We start from the raw sequence: 24,219 nt of genomic DNA, 5'->3' as shown, positions 1-24,219 counted from the left end.
CCTTATGGGTACAGTAGTCTCCCGCTACACCTCCTTTTAGCTAAAGACATACTTCACAATGACTCACTCAGCTCACAAGAACAGGAATGCAGAGCATTATCAAACGTTAAAATGATACACATCTCTCACTTGTTCACTTACATTTAAACGAAACACATAATTGTAAACATCTCTAACAGCCTAAGCCAGCTTTGAATAGGGCCTGAATGGATAACTTCAGAGAATTACACATCCAATCTTACACGAGGTCTCACCGCTCGACCAGATCTGGTAACAGTCCCTGTTGGTGTGAGGTGGCTCCTATTTCTCCTTAGAAAACCTGTCTGTCTCTACCACATAAGATCTGGGAGCACTGGCAGGTCCAACTACTGCTCCAGTGGTTCCTTCAGTAGTAATCCACACCTTCTGTCCTGACTCTATGTCTGCGGTTGTAGTGTTTTGCCTGCTCACGCCTCCCCTCCTCATCCTTCTCGCGAAAAGCCTGTAGGTCGGGCCACTTTGGCACCAGCTTCGCAGCAGCTTGTGGCAGAGAGGTACGCAGGTGTCTCCCCATGAGCAACTGTGCCGGTGAGAGCCCATGTTCCAGTGGGGTGGCCCTGCACGCTAGCAGTGCTCTGCTGTAGTCACAGTCCTCTCAAGTCTTTAATGGTACAATCAGCGCGTTCTGCCTCCCCGTTGGCTTGGGGGTACCTGGGGCTGCTCGTTTCATGTGTGAACTGGTACTCTTTAGCAAAGTGCTTGAACTGTTCTGATGAAACTTGCGGCCTGTTGTCCGATACCACAGTTTCGGCAACTGCATGTCTTGCAAAGGCCTCTTTTATAGCATTAATAGTGACCTCTGCTGTTGTGTCTCTCAGTTCACCAAGTACCAACGACCAGATTTGGTGTGTGGTAGTAACAGGCAAATGAACTTTTTTTTTTTAATGATTTGAATATATATGAATGCTTGTGCATAAATACACAAACAATACACATATGCTTTCATGCTTTCAATTGTGTAATTTACGTGATCTAGGTCAGCGGTCTCCAACCTTTTTTGCACCACCGACCGGTTTATGCCCGACAATATTTTCACGGACCGGCCTTTAAGGTGTCGCGGATAAATACAACAAAATAAAACTAGTACCGGTACCGAAAAAGAAGATTTATTCATAACACACGTGAAAAGACCCAGGAAAACAGAGTTAATGATAAAAACGATAACAAAATAACGCTGAAAAGCGATAAAAACCCTCAAAGGGAACATCAGGAACCGGCCCAATTTCAGAACAAGATCCGTTGATCATATGAGCTTCACCTTCAACACAGGATTTGGACTCGCCATAGGGTTCCTCACAGGGAGCGTCGGGCTCTGCAACACTTTCTGACAGAGCTCCTTCGATCGTAAGGTCTCGAGTACTCAGACTGGATGCCCTTTCAGAAAGAAGTTCCTCACAGGGAACGTCGGGCTCTGCAACACTTTCTGACAGAGCTCCTTCGATCGTAAGGTCTCGAGTACTCAGACTGGATGCCCTTTCAGAAAGAAGTTCCTCACAGGGAGCGTCGGGCTCTGCAACACTTTCTGACAGAGCTCCTTCGATCGTAAGGTCTCGAGTACTCAGACTGGATGCCCTTTCAGAAAGAAGTTCCTCACAGGGAACGTCGGGCTCTGCAACACTTTCTGACAAAGCTCCTTCGATCGTAAGGTCTCGAGTACTCAGACTGGATGCCCTTTCAGAAAGAAGTTCCTCACAGGGAACGTCGGGCTCTGCAACACTTTCTGACAGAGCTTCTTCGGCTGGTGGAACATTTGCCACTGAAAGGCCGTCAGAGGAGCGCTCACCATTTGTGCTCTTCACATCAGGACTTGAAGGGGGCTCAAAGATTTCACATATCCGGATCCTTGCTACATCAGCAATGGTCTTCAGCAACAGGGGTGCAAAGTTTGCAACTTGGATAGACAGAATTTCTTCAGGAAATTTCTGTCTAATCTCCGTCAGGATGCTGTCGAGCAGATCGTCTCGGATAGAGCGGGTGAAGACGGCCTGTGTTTCCATCGCCGTGAGGCTCTTGGAGACACGATCTAAAGTGGCCTTGGTGACACTGGTGGAGAGGATACTTAGACTCTGGGAGGCCATGTTTAGGAGGGGACGAGGAGGAAGCTCCCAGAAGCCCTGGAGAACGCGGGGAACTACCTCGACCACTACCTCCTGCGCGGTGAGCAGTTTGCTGTTAGGCTGTTCCTGCTGCTTCTTTTTCAGGATTTCAACGTAATCCTTCACCGCGCTGAGGAGTTTAGGTGCTCTGTAGAAAAACATGATAAGAGTTATCTGTTAAACATATTCAAAGCATCATTTAAATATTGAAACACTGTAGCTGGACTGTTAACCCTGTAACCACCTTTGTATCATACATGAGTTTCTGAGACCTCGATCTCATCAACATGATCAATACTTGCTATAATTTCTAAATGTTGTGGACAAAACTCTTTTTTAGTCTAAAGTTAACATTGTCGTTAACAAAAAGTTGCCAAAAACACCCAGTGTATCAAATGTGATACAAAAAATAAATACACAATAAAAGTAAATCATACACAACATGACATAGCAAAGAACTCATGTGTGGCTTTTGTTTAAAGGGTTGATAAACATCTCAGTTCCAAAGAATCTGAATTTTCTGGCTGTTTTTTGATGGGTTGGGTCTTACAGGGTTAATAACTGTATGTTACATGTGACTCACTGAAATTTAGGAGGTACGGCCTCTGGGAACTGAAGAAGCAACCTGGCTTCAAATTCAACGTCCCTCATTTTATTGCTGACGTTCACCGCCCACACCTGAAACAGAAAACACATTTACAGTGCGCTTATGTGTAAAGGTTATGTGCACGTAATGAAAAAAAAGTCTTGTGGGTTTTCTCGTCTTACCAGCCTTAGAAGAGGTTTGGCTTCCTCTTCGTCAAAATCCTCTAACTCAAACTCCCACAGCCTTCAAAAGAAAGCAAAGCAGAGGTTTTCTCTCAGCACTTACACGTCATCACAAACAGACTTTCAGGCGTGACAGTAACTCACTGCTCTCTGAGCGTCTCCCTGCTCTTCTCCACCAAAAGATCTCTCAGATCTTCAGCAGTGAGGTTCGGTGGAATTAGATCTTCCTGCTGAAGTCTGAGAAACTCCGTCATTATCGCAACCTAAAAGTAAAGGAGACATTTAATCACCACCACTCTCAGGTCCTCAGAAATGACCTGATATTTTCTGTCAGCTTTGGTTTGCATGAATCTGGGTCTAACCTGAGCCTTGTAGCCCGGAAGATACCAGCAGATCTTTACAGCTGTTTCATAAATCGGTGTGTTGAACAACACCTGTCAAAGAAATAGCAATTTAGTCATTGTTACTTAAAATGATTTTCAGTTTGTCAACTTTTAAAACGACATCAAATTCTTCAAATTACTGAAATGCAGTAAAAGCAAAAGCGTCACATACCCTGATAGGCTTATAGATTCCTTGACTCTTTTCCATTTAAACGTGTTCAAATCAAAGTCAGGAAGAAAAACGTCAACTGCTCTCCAACGATGGCGTACGGGGGATCTGGACCTGAAAATGCTCTCAGCTCGGTGGTCTCGCACAGATGAGCTCTTTTGACAGTCTGATGTTTATTTATGAATGCAGAATTTCTTGAGCAGTCACCATGGAAACTTGATGCAGCTTCATGTTGTTAAATTAAAAGCAAACACTGTGTATTTTGCACTACACTCCACTAAACGTATCATATAAGTAAATAAAGTGTGGGTTAGGTCCCTCCTGTGGAAAGAGCCACACAAACCGATGGATCAGAAAAGACAAAGTCAGCTACAGCATGCCTTTTCATATTATGTGCCTGCTTATCTCCATTTCTTTACAGTAGATGGGAACTTTTGCAGTAAAGCAATGGCTTACAAACAGTGGACTGTGGACTAATGCAGACATCTGAAGCCTGACAGCAGCTGGTATATACACAGCTTTGGACAAACTGGCCCTTTAAACAGCCCAGAGGAAGAAGAGACCTCTGCGTTATCAGTGCAGCCTAAAGCACAATAATAATAATACTATTAATATGATTTTTAGAGCAATAATGCCCCCAAATAATGAAGTCATTAATTACACATCCGTCATGCTTCACAGGAGGTCAGGAGTGACCGATGAACGTGATGCTACATTAGAGTCTGTCCTATGAGTTCAGCAGGAGGAGGTGAACCCACAGCTGGGACCAGTTCTCTAGTGGGTCCAGTATCATACTTGTGTTCATCCTGGTCTGAACCTGGTCAGAAGAACTGACTTCACTTTTGAAAATTCAATACTTATAAAAGGTAACCCCAAACAGTCTACAACGGCTGTTTTCTGTCCACCGAAGCAAATTTGATTGACGAGGTTTTTGTACCTTCACTTCTCCAAAAAGCAAATAAAGAAATTAAACAAAGATTTACTGAACGACCGTCAGAATTCCCAGAGCTAACGTAGATCGCTTTATGCTCTTGAGTCAGGAGGGATAAGAAAAGTGACTGCAAACATTGTGGAACGATTCATAGCGTTTGATTGCTTGTGTGAATGTATTAAACAGGAAACCAGGAGCTGCAGAAACCCAGTAATGCTGAAGACGCATGCGTGTGCGTTTATTACAGGTTTTTCTGAATGCTTAAACCCTAACTGTGATTCTTACAGCACAATTCCTAAAACTATTGATACTTATAGCAAAACCACTCACTGAGTGTGCAAAACTAAAAGCACAAACACTGCTTTGCACTCAGTTTGCCATTTTGTAACACACACTTTGCAAACCTGTAGCTACAATCCACTGCACAGCACTCTTTTTGCAGAACTGTAAACACAACTCACTGCTTTGCACTCAATTTCCAAATGATCAACGCACTCCTAGCAAAACTATACACATTTATGGCCATTATTTACACTATTTTGTCAACTGTCTGGCAAACTGCCACATGTGAAAGCTTTTTTAGATAATTAGTTCACTTTGCAATCAGCCTAAGCACTATGATACAGGTAAGCTCTGTGTGTGGAGTACAATGGAGGGAGCAGGAAGAGCGAGAGGAGGCCGAGGAAGAGGACGTGGAGGTGAAGAAGTAGGATGAAGAGGACGACAAGGACAAGGAGGAGCAAGAGGAGGACGAGGAGGGGGGAGAGGACGGGTAAGAAGAGTAAGAAATAGAATTGCTGATGACATCAGAGCTACAATAGTGGACCATGTCATCAACCGTGGAGTGACCCTGAGGGAAGCTGGCCAACGTTTTTTTTTGGTTTTTCTCAAACTTAAGTAACTGAAACCTTTCATTGAACTACAGCAGAAACAGATTGGAAATGCCAAGTTATTCTAACACTAGTGGACTTGTTAAACAAAACATTTGTTTCACTTCTTTCTCAACATGCAGCACCATTACAGTTTTTTACAGTCGCTAACAAGCGCCTACCCATACTTCAGATACCTTTTCTAAACTCTTAACACAGACCCACACCTACAAAACACAATTGGCCAAATGGATAATATCCTTCCCAAAAATACACTTTGTTAAATATATACTAACTCCTCATTTCAAAATTAGAACACATCGTTCTCTGCACACACTAACTGTACAAAAACACTATAAATCTGACTCAAAATGAAATTAGTCTGTCAAAGAATAACACTTGTTTTCACTTCACAAGGTACATGCAGTCAATCAAAGTACACCAGGTTTCAAAATACTGGCTATTATTGACATTACAAAAACTGCATAGACTTTTATGTTTCAGTTTCACAGGTATTTTCATGCGAAACATGCAATCCACCATATTGACACCAGAAATGTCTTGGTTGGTAACTGTATGTCCACATGTACAGTAATGTTCACATTCAAAAGCATTCCAGTAAAAAGCAAACAAGTTTTTGTTTCTTTACTGTTTACCACAGGAGGTACAGTAGAAACACGGTATGATAGGACAGAGAAAGTTCTACAGTATTGCTTACAGTGAACAAAATATCCATGAAACACACAAGAGCATTCTGAACAAAAAAACAACAGCAAAAAGCCAAGATAAAAAGGGGGGGAGGGGGAGGGGGGCTAAAAAAAGGCATAAGATTTGCATCTAATCTCTGCGATCTTCAGGGTTAGGCCACATGTTTTCATCAACATCACATCTGATGTTATCCAAGTCGATGCACCTGGGATGAAACCGCCTGGTATGTCGGATCCACCGACATATCATTGCAGAAGCAGAGGTTTTTATACTGTATCTAAGGTTTGGAATATTGTTTTTGCTATTGTGGGATGTTGTGTGTTAACATTCGTAGATACTACAAAAACAGTTCATGATTTTGCTGGGAGGTATAACTTGTCTGTTAAGAAAATGTAAGCATTGTGGAAATGTGTTCACTGACTGCATATTGGGTGAACACGACATGAAATGTGTGAATGGTATGGCCACAACAGACCGATGCTGTGCTAATTGTGTTTAGAGTTTTGCAAATGTGACAACTGTTTGGACAAACGCTTGTTAGCGACTGTAAAAAACTGTAAGAACAGTGGACCAGCATAGTTGGTCTGCATGAGCACACTTACTGCAACAGTTGTACATGCTGAAACTGGTTGCTGGCAGCTGATGTGAAGAAATGTCTGGACACATCAAAAGTTTTCTTTTTCATTTTCTTCCTCCCTTGGATAACATACACATGGCAAATAAAAACATGTAACTAGGGTGACGTGAAGTGTGTATCATCAGGTTTAACTCAAATATAATGAGGCTGTCCATCTGTGAAGTAATTGTTCCTTCAAAAACCACTGTGACAACAGATTTTATTTCATTCATTTGATGGTTTTCTATTCTGTATACTGGAACTTTTTAATAGCCCCCCTGTCCACACATCCTTGACATGAGACTTTCTGCAGAGTTGCACATGATGAATGCACACAAAACTTAAAGTGTTGCTGTCATATTTTTTTGGATGTGGTTTGTTGTCATAATCAAGAACGTGTCTTATTTTTTATTTGTGTTGTTGCTGATCGGCCATTGGACTGCTGAGCCTGCAGTGAACAGCCAGTCACTGACTCTTGATGCTAGAGCAAGGACAACTGAGCTCTCTCTCTCTCTCTCTCTCTCTCTCTCTCTCTCTCTCTCTCTCTCTCACTCTCTCTCTCTCTCTCTCTCTCTTTTAAATAAATAATACGTTCGAGCTGTTTATGTTTTTGACTTGTTATGGACTCTGACTGGCAATGGGAGGGCTGGCGGACTCATATTATGGAGGTGGAGGGTAGACACATTTTGTGTGCAAGAGACCACATACTACAGTGGTGATTGACACAGACTTCAATGGACATTTAGGTGAAGGGAACAGAGGTTATGAGGTGTTGGGTAGGTGTGGTGTTTAGGAGAGAAATCTAGAAAGACAGATGTGGGGCAGATTTTCCAAGTGGAAATGGCCGTGGTGCACACATACTTCAAGAACAGGGAGGAACTTGTAGAAATATATGAAAGTGGAGGAAGCTGCACACAGGGCAACTAAATATTATGCAGAAGGTGAAATCAAAAAGACAGGAGACAAGGAGGTGTCAGGGAGAATGCAGCTATGCAGCATCAAATGGTAGTTTGAAGGATGAGTTTGGACATCAAGAAGAGGAAGTGAGTGAAGGCAGAGACATGCAGGAGTATAAACAGGCTCTGGGTAGTAGGGAAGACTTACCAGATGGCTGGGATAGTACAGCTTTATTGAGATAAACTGCCAAGAAGGGGTTTGACGTCTTCTCTGCACAGAAGAAAGGGAAAAAAGAAAAGTGATTTTGAAAGTATTTGAAGGAAGAGATTTACAAAGAAAAAGAAGTGTAGTTAGTGAAATGAAGAAAATAGACCAAGAAACTGGGAGGCTAGGCATGTAGCAGAAAGAGGTGACAAAGGAAAAGGCTCAGTGCCACGTATGTGAAGCTGGACCCCAAGGAAATGAGGGAATGAGACTTGCTAGGCAGAGAGTGAGTTTGAATGGATGTTCAAACCCCAAAAAAAAAAAAGATATATTCACATAACATAGATTGAAAGAAGCTGCAGGTGGCACAGCAGCTTTAATGTCTTCCAGACAGGAAGTTTTGGAAAGAAATATCATCATTTCCCAGATTTTACTATCTTAGTGTTCTGTAACAAAATCACTGTTGTGCGCATGGTGTTAGAGATGATGATGATTACAAACAAACTTAATGTGCTAGTCGTGCTTTTCTTGAGGGATTTGTCCTTCGACCAGTTTTCATGTCATTGGAATCATTTGTATTCACTGATTCTGGCACTTATTTCATCAAACCAAACTCCAAGTAAATACTTTCGGCTTTTTGGTTTTGTCAAACGAACTAATGTAAAGAATGCCTGGCTGTGCACTACACCACGCAGTGGGAATTTGTCTTCTCCAGTTAAATTCAGGATTAACTTGCTTTATAACACAGACCTCAAAAGTAACCGTTATAACCCCAAACACAAGAAAATGTGATCTACAGCACAGTGAGAACTGGCAACGCTTATCTGGAGGGGTCAGAGTGAATGAACTGGACACCTGTAGAAGCAGGATTTGATTTCCACTGATTTCCTTTCCGATCTGATACCAAGTAAAATTCAGGGTGGTATCGACGATACTGATCTGATACGATACTCTGAACAAAAACTTATTTTTTTACTCTATCTTTTATTTTATCTCAAATTATAGCGTCGTAATGATCACAGGACATCAGATTACTTGTTCTTATCACTTAATGATGCAGAATTATCATATAGAAATGAAAAACCTGAAGTTGTGGCTATTTGTTGCCTGCCTGCAGCATTAAAGGACTCCGTGAGAGACGTCTGTCTCGCCCTGGCAGCACCTCTCCCTCTCCTCCTCTTCAGTTCGCCTCAACATACGCTCGTCATATTCTGTGATATGATTCACTCTGAGGTGTTTGACCAGGTCAGCGGTGTTACCACAACACCTCACATTCTTGCCACATGTATGGCAAACCACGTCTCAGCTGTTCGTGGAGGTAAAATACGTCTGCACATGACTCTGTTTACGCTCAGCCATTGTTGTGAGTGTGCACGCCAAGGGGCCGGACACAATGACGATATTTCAGTATCGATCCGCACATCACTAGTTGAGATACGTTTTAAACTGGTCCAAAAAACAAATGCATATTTTCCCGAACCACTGTTCCTTGACTAAGGTGGATAACGTGATGAGGTCAAGGAAGGGTGTGACGGAGATTTGATTGAAAAACTTTGTCGTCCGTTAAAGTTTCACGTTGGCTTTTTCATCTTGAAAGCCCTCTCTGCTCGTGTCCAACCCGGGTGAACAATCACAGATGTGAGAAATGTAAACAAACCGTCCACAGAACGCTGATCAGGTTATTTTAAGCGCAAGAAAACAAAAACGTTGCGCTCACCGTCGGCGTCACGGACGAGGCCTGGGGGTCCGGGCCCGTCCACAAAGGTCATTGTAACACAAATCATACGATTGCTAATGAAAATGCTATAAAGCTACATCGCAGATAAGTCTCTGGAGTAACAATCAAGGCCATGTTAGTTATTTGATGAATAGTATCTGTGCCACTCATGGCGCATGACTGAGGAGGACGTTGACCTCTGCAAGTCAGGAAAGTCTGCTGCTCATTGTATAAATATGAGATGTTTTTCAAAAACCAGCCATCATCTCGGGAGGCTGACTCCAAAGTACCATCTCACTTCAAACTTGCAAAACAAGTCGAGTCGATGCGAGCGCACTGCTTGTTTCTAGTTAGTCTTTAAGGATGACAGCATTAGTCTGCTCCTTTGTATGAAATAAAGTGAGTCGAGTCCATGTGGTCTGGCACCCACCCACATTTCTCTGCTAGTGATCCATGAGGACTCCACCTTGTTGCCAGTTCTCTTGTGTGGAAGCTTCAGGAAATGACAGCTTCACTCTGACGTGTGTGAGCTGTGTGAGGTCTGTGGTTAGAAGTTTACAGTGTTTGCTCTTTGTGTCGTCTGTAATATGCTCTATGGCTTTAAAAAAAATGGCCACATGTTTCTGTAGCTGAATTTGTCCATCTCTGACCTTCTGAGGCTGTATTTTCAAACAGGGACGTTCTGACTTTTCTTCACCTTGTACTTCATTCTGCAAATGTTTTATACTCTATTAGAGTTATTACATTATTCTGTTATGCTATAAAATCAACCCCCATATAAGATCGTACTTAAGAAATACATTTAAAAAACCTTCCTGTGCAAATAACCCAAGTTATCTAGAAGAAATAAAAACTGCACCGCAAACCAAACTCAGGTGTTCGACCTGTTGAGCTCGGGAAACTAACTGGTGTTTCATTTTAGTGAGTGCTTTGTTAGATTCCTTCATTTGAACCAAATGAAGTTGATTAAAGTTGATGCATTGATGTGTTTGAAGTGTTTTGTTAGTTGCGATGGATCTCCTGCTGTCTTTTTTCCTCATTATTAAAAGAGGATTTCTTTGAATTTCAAACATCCATTTCCTGTTTATCTGGTCCCGGGTCACAGGTGCAGCAGTCTAAGCAGAGAATCCCAGACCTCCCTAAACAACCACTTCCTCCAGCATATCCAGGACAATACTGAGGCATTCCCAGGCCTGCTGAGAGATATAACCTCTCTAGTGTGTCCTGGGTCTGCCCTGGAGACTCCTCCTCATGGGACAGGCCCCAAACACCTCACCCAGGATATTTTTAATGAAAACATCACAAATAAGTCGTCAGGTCTGATGGTCACATTTGTGAGATTCAACCACCATAAAGCAGAGATCACACAGGACACACTGTGTAACCCTCAGCTCAGGTGTGTTCAGGACATTTGCTTGGAAGAAGCCGTCTGTGGATAAATCCTGCTCTCCACCTCAGCTGTCAGGTTTATCCAGAGAACGGCCGTCCTGACTTCCAGCAGCCCCACAGTCCTCGTTTCTAATAAACTGGCATCACTGAAATGAACTGTCTGCCTCGCTGTTCAATAATCTGCTCTTTGCCAATTTCCCAGCAGAAGCTTCCACTCATATCAGCATTTTTCTGTGATTCTCACATGAACTAAACATAAAAAGCTGAAGCCAACCTCAGAGTTCCCCGTAGTGAGGAAGAGTTTCCTCTGAGCCACAGCTGAGTTTGATGCGTCCACAAAGGAAGACTGACGGGAGGACAGACTCTGGGAGAAAGGCAGATATTAAAAGATATGAATACAAAGTACGCTGCAACAAACAGGACAGCAGATTATGAAGAGCGGTTAGACCTTCATGTGTCAGTCATTGAAATGTGATCAAAGTTACCTGTTTGACATCCTGATAGAAGAAAATCAGCTTCTTGGATCCGTTTGCAGCAAAGAATTCATGGATCAGACTGAACTGGAAGAATCAGACATTAATGACTCAAAGGTTCAACTCTGAGGAAGGATCACGTCTCTGAACTTACTCTGTCATCAGAGACGATGGCGTCTTCCACCGCCGCCTCCTCCAGGCTGCCGGCGTCGGCCAGCCTGCTCATCAGGTATTTATGTCGGGCATCCAGAGCTGCCCGCCGTTCCTCCTTCACGGCTCTCGCCTGTTTGGCTACTTCTCTCCTCGCCTCATTGGACAGCAGCATCGTCCTTTTACCAGACACCTGGAGAAACATCAGCTCAGTCTACAGACGCAGAGACCAGTGAGAGCTTGGCCCAAACATCTGCAGGTTTCTGAGGACCACGTTTGACCCTGACTGGAGGCATCGATTCTGAGTGTGACTGCCTAAACTGAGCTACTGTCCCCCCTCCACTGAGACGTTCTCCTGTGATGTGTCATGGGGGGAAGTGTTCCTCACGGTTGGACTCGTGACAAGTTCAGTCAGTTTATTCAAACTTTAAAAAGACGCATTTTCAGTCTCTGGATTTCAGCAGAAACAAATGTGAACACAGCACTTTTTGATTGAGTATAAAAGGATGAAAGAGTCAGTGATTAGTAACATTGTTGCTGACTGATGCTGTTGTAGAGCTGTCTTTGGATCCTCACCTTCCTGGAAGCCTTCCCTGGATTGCTCATATATCATTAACTTGTTTGTGTTCAGTAGAATCAGGTGTTGTGGATGCAGGTCGTAGCTGTGTGAGGCCTGTACAGTCAGCGCTGTGTGAGCGCTGTGTAACGTTAGCTTAGACTTCTTTCTGTTGTTATCATCCTTCAGGTTAATGTTGTTTTCATTATGCATCACAGGAAGTGTGGGTGGCTGTTAGCCTCACAGCTCATGGAGAGTTGCTGCTGCTCTGCCTCCTTTTTGATGTTTCTGCTCTTTGTGGCTTTGTGTTACTTTGTGTCGTGTCTGAAACAAAGTGAGTCCATGTTACTAACTGTAGTCGGCTCTCTGTCTCGTGCACAGCTGACTGTTGTCTGAATGAAAGTATTTTTGTACTTTGTGTAATCTGTTGGGTCTTTGAGCCCTTTTTAAACAGCATATGAGCCATATGTATGTGTGTATATGAAAGGTTGTTTGTAAGACATCAAATTGTTGCTTATTCTAGAGCTGCTGCTGTGCCTGATTGGTCTACTCGCTCGAAACTGAAGGTTGACTTGATTCTTTTGGTTTTTTACATTTTGTCAATAAACCAACTTCTTTATGATTTGAACGGCGTCTCTGACGTGTCACAGGCCTGTCAGCTTTCTTGGTGATTGGTATAGATTTGAGCTTCATGCTCTGGCTGTTGTTGGGTTTTCCTCTTTCATATTAAAGCTTTTGTCCTACATTTGGCTCTAAAGTCTAATTCTAATCCCAGCACTGTGTCTGGGTGTGTGATGCTTGTTTTCCTGCTCTTTCTCATGAAACAGTCACAACATTCTCAGTCCAACTTTCACTCTTTGCTGCGTTTGCTGCAGCTGCAGTGAACATGGTGCCGTTTGCCTTTAAGAAAGTTGTGCACAAAGGCTTTTTCTCTAGCAGACAGCTGTGTGGCTAAAAGTCAGATCATTTTTTACCACCTCAGTCACACTGGACTGAAACAAGAGTGAAACTAGGAAGAATCAGAGTTTGTCCAGTGACTGCACTGATTTTCTTCATATTCACAAACTGATTCTAAGTAGTTGCATCAGCTAATCACCCGGACACTGAGCGTCCAACACGCTCCCTGAAGGGAAACGATTACATCCTCCAAACAATTACAATCTGTCTCTGAATGACTGGAATTATTCTCTGATTTGTCAATAACTGGAGTTTATCAATGCAGACACGTTGCCAACATGATGAAGTCAGTCTGAGTCGCATCTCTTTGGCTAACTTAACTCAAGTGGTTGCCGACTATTCTGGTTCTATTCCCATATAACAGCAGGGTTGCTGAGCACCTCTGTCACTCTGCACTTATGTTCCCAGTTCTCTTTTGTGGAGGAATTTTCCAGGAATTCCTGGGACCAGCTTTCCATGAGAGACCCGATCAGGAGCGACTGTCCTGGACACTCCCAGCATCACAGGGACTCACAAACCCGTCTACCACAGTGAGAAGACTGATGGTCACAGGCCCACATGTAGCTTTAGATCACACGTGTGCACTTCCTGTGGTCACTGCTGTAACTCTAGACTCACCGAGGGGCCAGTGGTTGGTGAGGCAGCAGCAGCTGAAGTCATGTGACTAATGGCTCTCAGCTTCTGTCCTCCTATTCGCCGGTGTCCTTCACCTGTCACACCTGGTCAAGAAAGAGTGAGAATGTTCAGAGCTTTAATGGAAAAGAATATTATTACATATAAAAGGCCTCTAACAAGTATTGTAGTGTTAATCAGGATGAAGTCCATCATGAACACTTCAGAGTGCTTCAGACAGTCGGTGTTTCATCCACAGAGCCTCCAGTCTGCATATCAAAGTATCCTGAGGAATGACAGTGAACCCCGAGTTCCCCTCATTACATTCATGTGTGTGACTGTGAGGAAAAGGTGATTGTATGAACGTGTGTGAGCGAGTGAATGAGGCTTGTATCAGAGTGGAGATAATGTCAGCGGCACAAGCTGGACGCTGCAGGTGTCACATGTGAATCTGTGCATCAGTGTCTGCACCTTTGTGGAGGTGAAGCTCAGGAGGTTTGGATTTGTTCAAAGCTCTGTCTGCTCCATCTTTCTTTCCCTCAGGCCTCTCCAGATCAGGAAGGAGGTCCTGTTCTCCTTCTCCCTCCTGGATTTCTGGATCCAGGGAAGGATCAAAGTCTCTCAGCCCAGCATCAGAGCTTCTGGCTGGGGGAGGACTGGAAGTTTCAGCTGGAGGCTGAGAGCCTGGATCTGCCATCTGAGTCACAATTCAAATATTCTCAGTAATCTCAAAAAGCAACAGAAAGGTGCCATTTTCATGAGCAGTGGGTTATCCAGCAGTTTGATTCATGTCAGCAGCATTTAGTTTGTAACTGCTGACTCACCTCTGGCTGTGTCCTGCTCTCAGGGTCACAGTGGACACTGTACCTTTGACCGAAGCTGCAAAGACAGTCAGCAGGGGTCTGGATGCATTCAGCACCACGTCCTTGTTGGGCAGACACCTTCAGTGACAGGACAGACAGTCCAAAGTAAGGAGACGTGGGACACAGTGAAGACACAGAAACAGAAACCAGAACTATAATCACAAAACAAACTCAGAAACATAAAGAGTGAATCAGCTGATTCAGTGTTTGTGACAAAAACATGGATCCTGGTTAATAACTTTTATTTGTTTGTTTCTGTATTATTTTGTGTATCGTTCTTATGAGCTGTTGTTTTGTCAGTGAAATATTATTTCATTGTTTTAAGCTTTTTGTTGACTTTGAAGTGCTTAAGTTGATATTTTTGAACATTTAATTTGTTCGATTATTGTCGAGTCGATAAAACTGTCAAACGCACAGCTGCTTCCAGCACGGCCGGAGGAGAGGTGGCCGAGCAGACGCACAACACACACAGCTCACAGGTTTGCATTTCTATATATTGCAGATGTTGCAGAAATTGAGAGTAAAGAACTCAGAGATCCAGCGCTGTCTCCTGCCCCTTATTTATACACCACAACACAACGACAGGCGTAACTCACACAAACGGGTAACATGAGGCTCAGATGCTTTGGACGTGTTCACATATACTGGACACAGAATGATGAAGATGGAGCTGCAGGAAGGAGGAAAAGAGGAAAAACACAGAAAAGATTCACAGATGTGGTGAAAAAGGACACGACAGCTTCTGTTTGTTAGTTTGGTTTTTCTTTATTTGGTAAAGATTCAGAAATAAAGAGAAGATCACATGTTTGAATATTATATTAACGTTCTGTAATTACAACAAGTTGTAAAATCTTTCCAGAGTGAGACAGAGACTGTGCAGAGACTGTAGAAGGACAGAGCAGCAGCAGAGCAGTCCAGATACACTGATGATCCTCTGTCAGATCCAGAGGGACACACAGGGCTGATGCTGGACTCTACATTGTGTCTGACAGTGGAGCTGTTCTCAGAGCAGTTCACTCTGCAGCACTGACAGTCATCTGCACTTCATTCCTCTGTCAGTCACTGCTGGATGAAGCTCTCCTCTCCACCTCCCAGTAACATGGCCCAGTCAGAGCGTCTCTACACACAAGCTGCTGCTGCTTCAACCTCTCTGGATCATCAGGACACAGCTGCTCCTCTCTCAGCACACACACCGTCCTGTTTACCATCATCACCTCCACCTGCAGAGAGAAGGAGGAAGAGCAGAGGAGATAAACGAGTGTTTCCAGAGACTCTTCATCAGCTGTCAGTCAGTGATGCAGCACATCCAGTATAAAGAGCAGCAGGGACGTCAGTGCTGGGACTGTACTAGGACTCATTGTTGCTTCACTTTTTCTAATCTTTGGATTTTTATTGAAGTTGCTGAAAATGTTTTTCCCTCCTAGTTTGAGTTTGGACTTTCATTCATTAGAAGAACCTTGGTGTGTCCACTCTGAGCTCTGTAGGAACCCCAACAACAAGCCCAACAATCCAGATGGACGGTTCCAGCTGTTAACTGGAGGAATTCCATCCAAACATCTGCTCTCACTAAATTCTTCCTCACCTACAGACTGTGTTCTTCACTGCTTTAAACTTGGAAATCAATGCAGTCATTGGTCTGCGTGCTGCTTTGTTCAGAGAGCTGATTGGCTGTTGACAGTGTTTGATCAGAGCGTGTCAGCCGTTACTATGGTGACCATAAAGGTGAGAAACAGGAAGTGTTTGTGTCCAATCCTGAAGCCTGTCACCGTTCTCCTCTCACAGCTTCACTGAGAAGCTGCAGCTTTACAGGAAACACTGGATCTTTGTTTCATACTGACTGTGTTTAGTACAATACTGCTGACAGCACCACCCACTCACTCCATCACTCTACTGACCTCAGAGTCTCCAGTCTATAGTCTGGACTCTTCTTAAGATCAGACAGCTGCTTCACATCTGGATCCTGCAGGTAGTTGTATCTCAGGTCCAGCTCTCTCAGATGGGAGGGGTTGGACTTCAGTGCTGCTGCCAGATAATCACAGCTGATCTCTGACAAACCACAGCTCTGCAATCTGTATAAAGAATGAAAGATGTAAGTTTATTAGACAAAGTGCTTGAAATCATTCAGTGTTTCATCATCTGTTCAGAGCTGAAGAAGGTTCAGAATGTAGAAGTTTAGAAAATGGAAACTCCAAACAGCTGAAGCCAACAGGAAGCAGCTTCAAACAGGAAACTGTGCAGAGTTTCAGACTATATGTCCTGATGCAGCCAGTTGGATTTTGGAGATTTGAATCTCTGTTCTGTGACTAAGTCCTTGAATCATTTCTTCCAGTTGGTCCAACAAGACAGACTAAGTATTGGACATGTGTTGTGGCTCCATCAGGGGAGCTTCTAAATGTGATGTGATGGCCCCTCTGGCTCTGTCAGGTCACAGCACTGAAGAGAGCTCAAACTGGGCACACAGCTGTTCCAGTCTGGACCAAAGACTCTATACTGGGACTGAGGGACTGCTTTGACTGCACCCACTGGGACTTTTGAAAGGCTCATGTTCTCACTTAGAGCATCGATTTCTACTGACATTTCTTTCTGGGAAAAATGGGGATTACTTTGCAAACAGGAAGTATTTTCCCCAATAAGCAGCCCTGGATTAGTAAATCACTCCAACATGTTCTCAGGCAGAAGAAGCTGTCTTGTTATGAGGGAGAGAAGAAAAAGATTGAGGCACAGAAACCTGTTGAAAGAGAGATAAAGCAGCTAAAATCAGGTGTAAAAGTAAAGCAGAGGATGAGCTGAATAAAGGACACTCAAGGCTGGCTTGGAAAGGAATGAAGTCCATGGTGGGGATGCAGAACAAGGAGCAAAGATGAATGTGATGCTGAATCAGCAGAAGACTTGGACTCATTTGATTCCAGCTTTGATATCATTGATTTCAATGAAGAGCTTTGTGATTGTAGCAAAGGGCTGGTAGCTCTGAGAGTCCCACTGATGAGGTGTTTGTGTGGAAATCTCTTAGTGGGACCAAAGAGAGAAAAAGCCCTGGTCCTGATGCTGTGGGAGGGAAATGATTGAAGTGTGCTGTGAGGAACTGACTGGGAGATTTTCACACATTTTCCAGTCCTCCTTGGAACAACAGGAAGTTGCCAGCATATGGAAACAAAGGTTAAGTGTCCTATGGCACTCAGTGATGATGGTGCTGTGGCCCCACCACCTCCACCTCTTTGTAAAGGAACTAACTGTAATCTGAAGCTTCAAATGGAACTAAGACTTCCTCCACTAGGTGGCAGTGTCTGATGAGAAAGTGTTAGTGGAGCTGGCCTGGAGTCAGAAACAGGAAGATGCAGGATTTGGGCTGAAATGGGCAAAAGTGGTTAGCACTAGTGCCTTAGAGCAAGAAGGTTGTAGGTTGAAGCTTGTTGGTCAGCTGGGCCTTTCTGTGGAGGTTGGATGTTCTCCCACAGTCCAATGAAATGCTGCTTAGGTTCATTGGTGCTTCTACATTGGCTGTAGGTGTGGATGTGAGGGAGTGCTTCTCTGTCTCTCTGTTGGCCCTGTGATGGACTGCTCACCTGTGCAGGTGGACCACGCCTCTTGCCCTATGACAGCTAGGGCACAGGCTGCAGCCCTGTGAGCCTAAGCTGAATAAACAGTTAGCAAAAATGATCCATAGATGGCCTGAAATCCCCCAGTTAGCAGTTTGGTAGATAGCTATGACATGCTAATCCCATCCAGCAGCTGTATTCTACCTGTAAGCTGATCCCTGCTGAGCCAAAGCACTTTTTCATATACAAATTACAACCTTTAATAGAAACCTATTGGTCAGCATCTTATTAGCCTGCTGTTAGCTTCATTCCACAGAAAACTGAGAGAAACTAACAGAGTTGATAAAGAATAAAGAGAAATGTGCTGATTTAAAGCCTTTGAAGTGCTTCAGATGATCTCTGTCCACTTCTGTCCACTCATTCATTCATGTAAGCTTTCTAATGCAGCTTTGATCTTCACAGTCTGCTTGATGAAACTCATTCTAAGCCTGAATGTCAGAGTGTTCCTCCTTCTCTTTCCCATCATTCATGCTGGCAGTGGAGGAGATTTGGATGTTGGACTGTGTTTTGGATGATGTGTGTATGTTTGTGTTGGACTGCTGTCTGTAAAGCAAACGCACATTTTGCTTTGGATTTCAGTGTCAGACAGACTTTAAGGTGCAATGAAGAGTTTGAGAGTTTCACAGTGAATTTTCCAGTGGAGGATTTTTCTTCTTCTTTGAAGGTTTGAAATGTGAACATTGTTCTGCTGCAGTCAATGGACTAAACCAGAGAAGAAGAAAACAGACTTTACCATGAAGATCCTCAGTGTGGATCAGTATAATATCAGCCTGATGTCTGCAGTTTAGTGTCAGCACAACTTTCACATCATATTCATCTCAGCACAACTAAAACATGCTGACTGACCTCAGAGTTTCAAGTTTACATCCTGGACTCTCCAGGAAACCACACAGATGCTTCACTCCTGGATCCTGCAGCTTGTTGTTGTAGCTCAGGTCCAGCTGTCTCAGATGGGAGGGGTTGGACTTCAGTGCTGCTGCCAGATAATCACAGCTGATCTCTGACAAACCACAGTAACTCAATCTGTATAAAGAATGAAAGATGTAAGTTTATTAGACAAAGTGCTTGAAATCATTCAGTGTTTCATCATCTGTTCAGAGCTGAAGAAGGTTCAGAATGTAGAAGTTTAGAAAATGGAAACTCCAAACAGCTGAAGCCAACAGGAAGCAGCTTCAAACAAACACAACAAGAGAAAAAACTCTGAATGTTTCACATTAAAGTCGTACATTTCTCATAAAAACAGGACAAAGACTTGAAAAAGTCGTGTTTTTCCTTCCAGGAACCACATGGCTTCACTTTTAAAGGTGAAGTGTGACAGAAATGGACATATTTGAAGTCCAACACCTTTTTCCAGTCACATTATTAAAGCAGACAAACTACAAGCTCATTTTCATTCCAACAAGTCATCTTCTGACCTGGACTAACAACACTGGTCTCTATGTGCAGCTGGCTGTGAGACCAGTGCTCAGGGAGCGTCTACAAAGTGCAACACTGAAAGAACATCACACACTCATTTGCTTCCAGCACTTTCACACAAACATCTACTGTCATTATTGTCACCAAACTCTGTGGATCCTTTATTGCAAATTCAAATGGGATCAAATGGTCAGACAAAAGAGGGTTATGAGGAAATATGATGAAATGTTGTGTATTAGCAGCAAGTTATTGAATCTTTTTCCTCAGAAACCAAACAAAATGATTGACAAACATGTTTTTACAAACTCAGTGTTGGACTTGGATCAGCAGGATAAGCTGATGTTTAAAGGCATTTGAGTCTCGCTGTATGAGAGTCCAGTTCTTACTCAATATTTATGGATGATGTTCTTTCAGTGTTGCACTTTGTTTGGCACAAAATGAAATTATTTGGCCTCTCAGATGCTTTTAGAGATTCCCAAATGACTGATGATGACATCTCTGGGGTCTGATTGATAGAAAAAAAATCTCTTTGAGACCTTTTGTAACTGACAAACTCTTCATCTGCTAACAACACTGAGTTGAATCTCCATGGCTGATAGTTGGAGCAGGCATCAGGAATACACATTGAAAAAACAAGAGGAGAAATCACCAGAGTCTTATAATCACATTCTGTAACTAAAGGGAGACGTTTTTCTATACAAATATATGTTTTATGGACATTAGAAAAAAAGAGTATTGATGTGAAGCAGGATTATGAAATCTCCATACATCAGCCAGCCCATAATTATCAAGAAAGCTCTGAATGACGCATGCTGAGTTTGGACTAAGTGTACTTTTGTGTGAACTGTGGTCCATAGCAGATAATGAGCAGTTTAGGTCTCCCTCAAAGATGATATTGTGTGATGACATATTGGGGAGCCGCGCAAAGACATTAGTGAAAAATCTGTGATCGTCCCAATTAGAGGCGTAGATATTTGCTAAGATCAAAGGAAAACCATAAACTATATTTTCTGCACTTAAAATCCTGTAATTTTCTCATAAATTGACAGTGCGGCTTATGGATGAATTCTGGTTGTGCTTACTGACCTCGAACCGATTTTATGTGCTACACGGCGCTCAGAAACCTTTCAAAAGATGTTTTGGTACGACTTTGCTCAGCTACGAGGCCGCACCGCTTGATGGATTGTTGGAGCATTACAGCTACGAGGAGCCTCGCGGAGTGATACGTACTCTGCTTCAACGTAATATTACTGTATTGAGTGTGTATAAGGACCATAAATGGCACCTGTAAGAGACACGGTTACAAAGAGGGTTTCAAACTCCAGGCTGTCAGTCACGCAGTAGAACCTGGGAACAGAGCAGCTGCTTGTTATTATGCTCAGCGTCTGTTTACATTTTGACTGCACGATTGTGAGCTTTTTGTTATGCACAAAAACAACATTGTTTTCTTTTATTTATGGAGCATTATTATTTAATAAATGCTGATCATTTATTCCTGAGTAATTGTTTCATGTACATCTACGCTGTATGTTAATAAATGTGCCTGTGTGAGATTTGGGACACAGCTTTGACTAAGAACTCTCTTTTTGTTCGAACTTTCTGGCTTTAAAAATATCGAGATATATATCGTATATCGCCATCCAGCTAAAGAATATCGAGATATGAACTTTGGGTCATATCGCCCAGTCGTAATATTGCAATAGGTTGTCCGTTAAACTCAAGCGGGGCTTGGGCCCTGGCACGGCGTAGCCACACAATCCTGGTAGTAGTGACGCTCGGCTATGACGGCGTGCGGGTCACCAGCTGGCTTTCTCAGGATAGGGCTCCTGTGTGAGCGGTCGACAATAACGTCTTTATCCATACCCAGCACTTCACGTAGTAGCACGGATACGGCCGTGGAGGAGCTCGAGTCCAGGCCCTCTGGGATCCCTATGATGTGGATGTTAGCTCTCCGCTTCCTGCCTTCATCACATTTATCCTTCAGGTCAGACAGCTCCTCCTTCATACTCTCTACTGTAGACTGCAGGGTGGTCACCTCATCGCTCCACATTGACAGCCCATCCTCAGCTTCTTTCACTCTAACCTTTACTCCATCAACTTTGCCGCACGTCGCCGCCATGCTGTTAGCGATCTCATTTCTCAGTCCTTGCACGTCAGCCCTTATATTGTCAAAATCTTCTTTCAATGCATTTCTGACTTCTTCTTTTAACAGCGTACTAATGTCCTCTTTAATGGATTGAAGAAGCTCCAATTTTAGAGCAGTAGGATCCACATCACGCGTGTCTGTTGAGTCTGCTCTTCAGCGGGCGTAGAGCTGGACGCTGCCCTTTGGCCATCATCGATACTCTCGCCCGAGATCGCACCGGGGCTAAAATATTCACCTGCTCAGCTGTTTTTGATCAGTTTGAGCCTGTGTGGTTTGATCAGGTGGAGGAACGATGTGATGCTATAAAGACATCATCTTGTCCAAATGATGTTGTTCCAACACGTGTTTAAAAAGATTTTAAAGGTTGTTGGTTCCGACATCTTAGCGATTTTTAACAGCAGTCTTAGTTCAGGTGTTGTACAGCCTGTTTTAAACATGCTGTTGTACAGCCTGTACTAAAAACCTGATCTGGATCCTCTGTCCGCTCAAACTTCAGGCCTATTTCAAAGCTTCCCTTCCTGCCGAAGATTTTGTAAAAGATTATATTTGTTCAGCTGCAATCTGTTGTAAAGGTTTCAGTCTGGTTTTAAAGCTCTTCACAGCACTGAAACTGCACTTTGGAAAGTTCTTAATGATCTTTTATCAGCCACTGATCAGGAGACTCCGCTGTGCTTTTGGATCTGACCGCTGCCTTGACCACAGCATCTTGACCTCACCATTGGAGCATGGCGGCATCAAGGGCGCTCTATTAGACTGGTTCAGCTCTTTTATTAAATCGCATTATTACATTTGGGGCTTATATTTGACGGCAATTTGAAAAACAGCTGAGCTCAGTTGTACAGCGGTCTTTCTTCAAACTGAGGCTTTTATCTAAGGTGAGATCATTTATATCTTTTAAAAACCTTGAACGGGCGATCCACGTTTTCATGATGTCCCAGCTGGATTATTGTAACTCCTTATATGTTGGAGTTAGTGGGACCTGCCTGGCAAGACTGCAGCTGGTCCAGAAAGCTGCAGCTCGTCTTCTGACACAAGCTCAAAGACATTTATCGTCCCAACAACCACATATACGCTGGTCCCTCGCTGTAACACAGTTCACCTTTGGCGGCCTCGCTGTTTCGCTGATCTTTTTTGTGCAATTTTGCATGTTTTTGTTTTTTACAGCGCATTGTGTTCTGCGTCCTGATTGGCTGTAGACCATTGTCAGCCAATCTCGTGCCGTGTCTCCTGTACAGTACAGAATGTGTTCAAATTTACAGCAGTGTGACTCTGCAGTGCTGCACTGTATGTTTGTACGTTTTGTCCCCAACAAACAACAATGATGACGAGACGTTTTGCACCTGTGGTAGCAGCCAAAGGCAGAGGAAGATGCTGACCATCATAGTTTCAACAAGGAGGCAAAAAGGTTGTAACTGTCCACAACAAGAACATCGTAAGGATGGAGTCAGCTTTGGCTTTGTGGCTCAGTGACCGCAGGAAAAAGAACATCGTGCTGGACACCAACATTATCTGCAGAAAAACTCAAAAGCTTTATGAAACTTTACCTGACAGCGAGGAGCCCAGGCCATGGACGAGTGCTCCTCACACAGAAGCTCATTTAATGCCAGCAAAGGCTGATTTGACACGTTTCAGAAACACTTTGCTTTCACTCTTTAATAATGAACTTATTTTTCTATGAAGGTTTGAACTTTGTTTAAACAAGAGAGAAAAGTGTGAAAATGTTCATGCCTGTCTGAGAAAAGTGTAGAAAGTGTGCAGTGAGGGTTTAACTGCCTTAAAACTTCTATAATACTTGTAAAACATAAAGCTGCTACTTCATTCTGAGACTTATTTTTAGAACGTAACTCGATAAACGAGCGACCGCAGTAATGTATTGTGTTTATTTTGAAAACTCTCAACAGGATCTTCAGATTTATTTTGAAAGCTTTATCTGGAAAACACAAACACATAAGCAGGAAACAAAGAGCGTGATATGAAACGATAGACGTTTTCATATGGTCATCATATATACATCGTTCTATCGAACAGCCCCAGCTCCTGCTGTCAGTCTCTGTAAATCTGCTCTGAAAACACATTTGTATTCACTGGCTTTTAATACAGCATGAGAGTTATTTGATATTTGATGTGTGATATTAATATTAGGAGTTATTTTAATCGTTATTTTGGATTCTTGTACAGCACTGTGGTCAACGCTGCTGCTGTAATTAATGTGCTATAAACACATAAACAATCTGCAGTTAAACATCCAAAACTAAAGATGTGATCGCTGCCTTTAGAAAATGTGCTGATGCACAAGATATCAGCTCCATTAAGGTGGAATGTGGCCGTGTTAGAAACATGTTGGAAGAAGTTTGAAGCTGAAACTGTGAAGCTGAGAGTGAAAGAGCTCCAGCGTCTGTCACAGGAAACTTTCTTATTTCCACACTGATGAAAGCATCAAGCTTTGATTTCCTGCTGCTTTTATTGAGTCACACTGTGAAACTGAGCCACAGCTGAACCAGCATCCCTGTACAGCAGACACTTACAGCGCTTGGCTGCTTCCATTGGACCCTCTGCACAGAGCTTCAGTTTCCTCTTCTGGTCCCAAAGTGCAGAACAACAAGGTTTCAAACAGCTTCGTTCCAGCAGCATCAGCCACAGACATGCAGAGAGAATCCTTTGGTT

At 43.2% G+C, this 24,219-nt stretch overlaps 2 protein-coding genes and 1 pseudogene across 3 annotated transcripts in view; all 3 read right to left on the bottom strand.

Moving 5' to 3' along the window:
• The window catches only part of LOC146548226 (NACHT, LRR and PYD domains-containing protein 12-like), a 242,249-nt pseudogene that overhangs the window by 110,548 nt on the left and 107,482 nt on the right, over positions 1–24,219 (bottom strand). The window lies entirely within an intron of this gene.
• Positions 386–4,932, bottom strand: LOC146548229 (uncharacterized). Its single transcript, XM_085263823.1, has 8 exons — positions 3,459–4,932; positions 3,266–3,337; positions 3,048–3,166; positions 2,904–2,964; positions 2,719–2,813; positions 1,740–2,283; positions 1,232–1,547; positions 386–519 (listed from the first exon to the last, which is right to left on the bottom strand). The coding sequence occupies exons 1-8, from the start codon at positions 3,492–3,494 to the stop codon at positions 386–388; spliced, it is 1,377 nt and encodes a 458-aa protein (XP_085119949.1). The 5' UTR covers positions 3,495–4,932.
• Positions 15,156–24,219, bottom strand: part of LOC146548228 (protein NLRC3-like) — a 35,275-nt gene continuing 26,211 nt past the window's right edge. The window contains exons 5-7 of the mRNA XM_085263822.1: positions 18,840–19,016; positions 16,293–16,466; positions 15,156–15,617 (exon numbers count right to left, since the gene is read on the bottom strand). Coding sequence (XP_085119948.1) covers positions 15,608–15,617; positions 16,293–16,466; positions 18,840–19,016 — 361 coding nt within the window. The 3' untranslated portion in view covers positions 15,156–15,607. The remainder of the gene's footprint in view (positions 15,618–16,292; positions 16,467–18,839; positions 19,017–24,219) is intronic.

This window comes from Mchenga conophoros, linkage group LG23, assembly GCF_057382185.1.
Source record: "Mchenga conophoros isolate Kocher_MC1m ecotype Shallow Benthic linkage group LG23, M_conophoros_male_GT1.1, whole genome shotgun sequence".
NCBI classification, from domain to species: Eukaryota; Metazoa; Chordata; class Actinopteri; order Cichliformes; family Cichlidae; genus Mchenga; species Mchenga conophoros.
The sequence above is the reverse complement of the archived record's forward strand: the minus strand, read 5'-3'. Positions and strand labels throughout refer to the sequence as shown.

Excerpts from the sequence above, each read along its gene's own strand:
- LOC146548229 (XM_085263823.1), bottom strand. The coding sequence starts at position 3,494 with ATGGAAAAGAGTCAAGGAATCTATAAGCCTATCAGG. Across the intron at positions 3,338-3,458 it reads GAATCTATAAGCCTATCAGG|GTGTTGTTCAACACACCGAT; the intron begins GTATGTGACGCT and ends TTTCTTTGACAG. Across the intron at positions 3,167-3,265 it reads TTCCGGGCTACAAGGCTCAG|GTTGCGATAATGACGGAGTT; the intron begins GTTAGACCCAGA and ends CTTTACTTTTAG.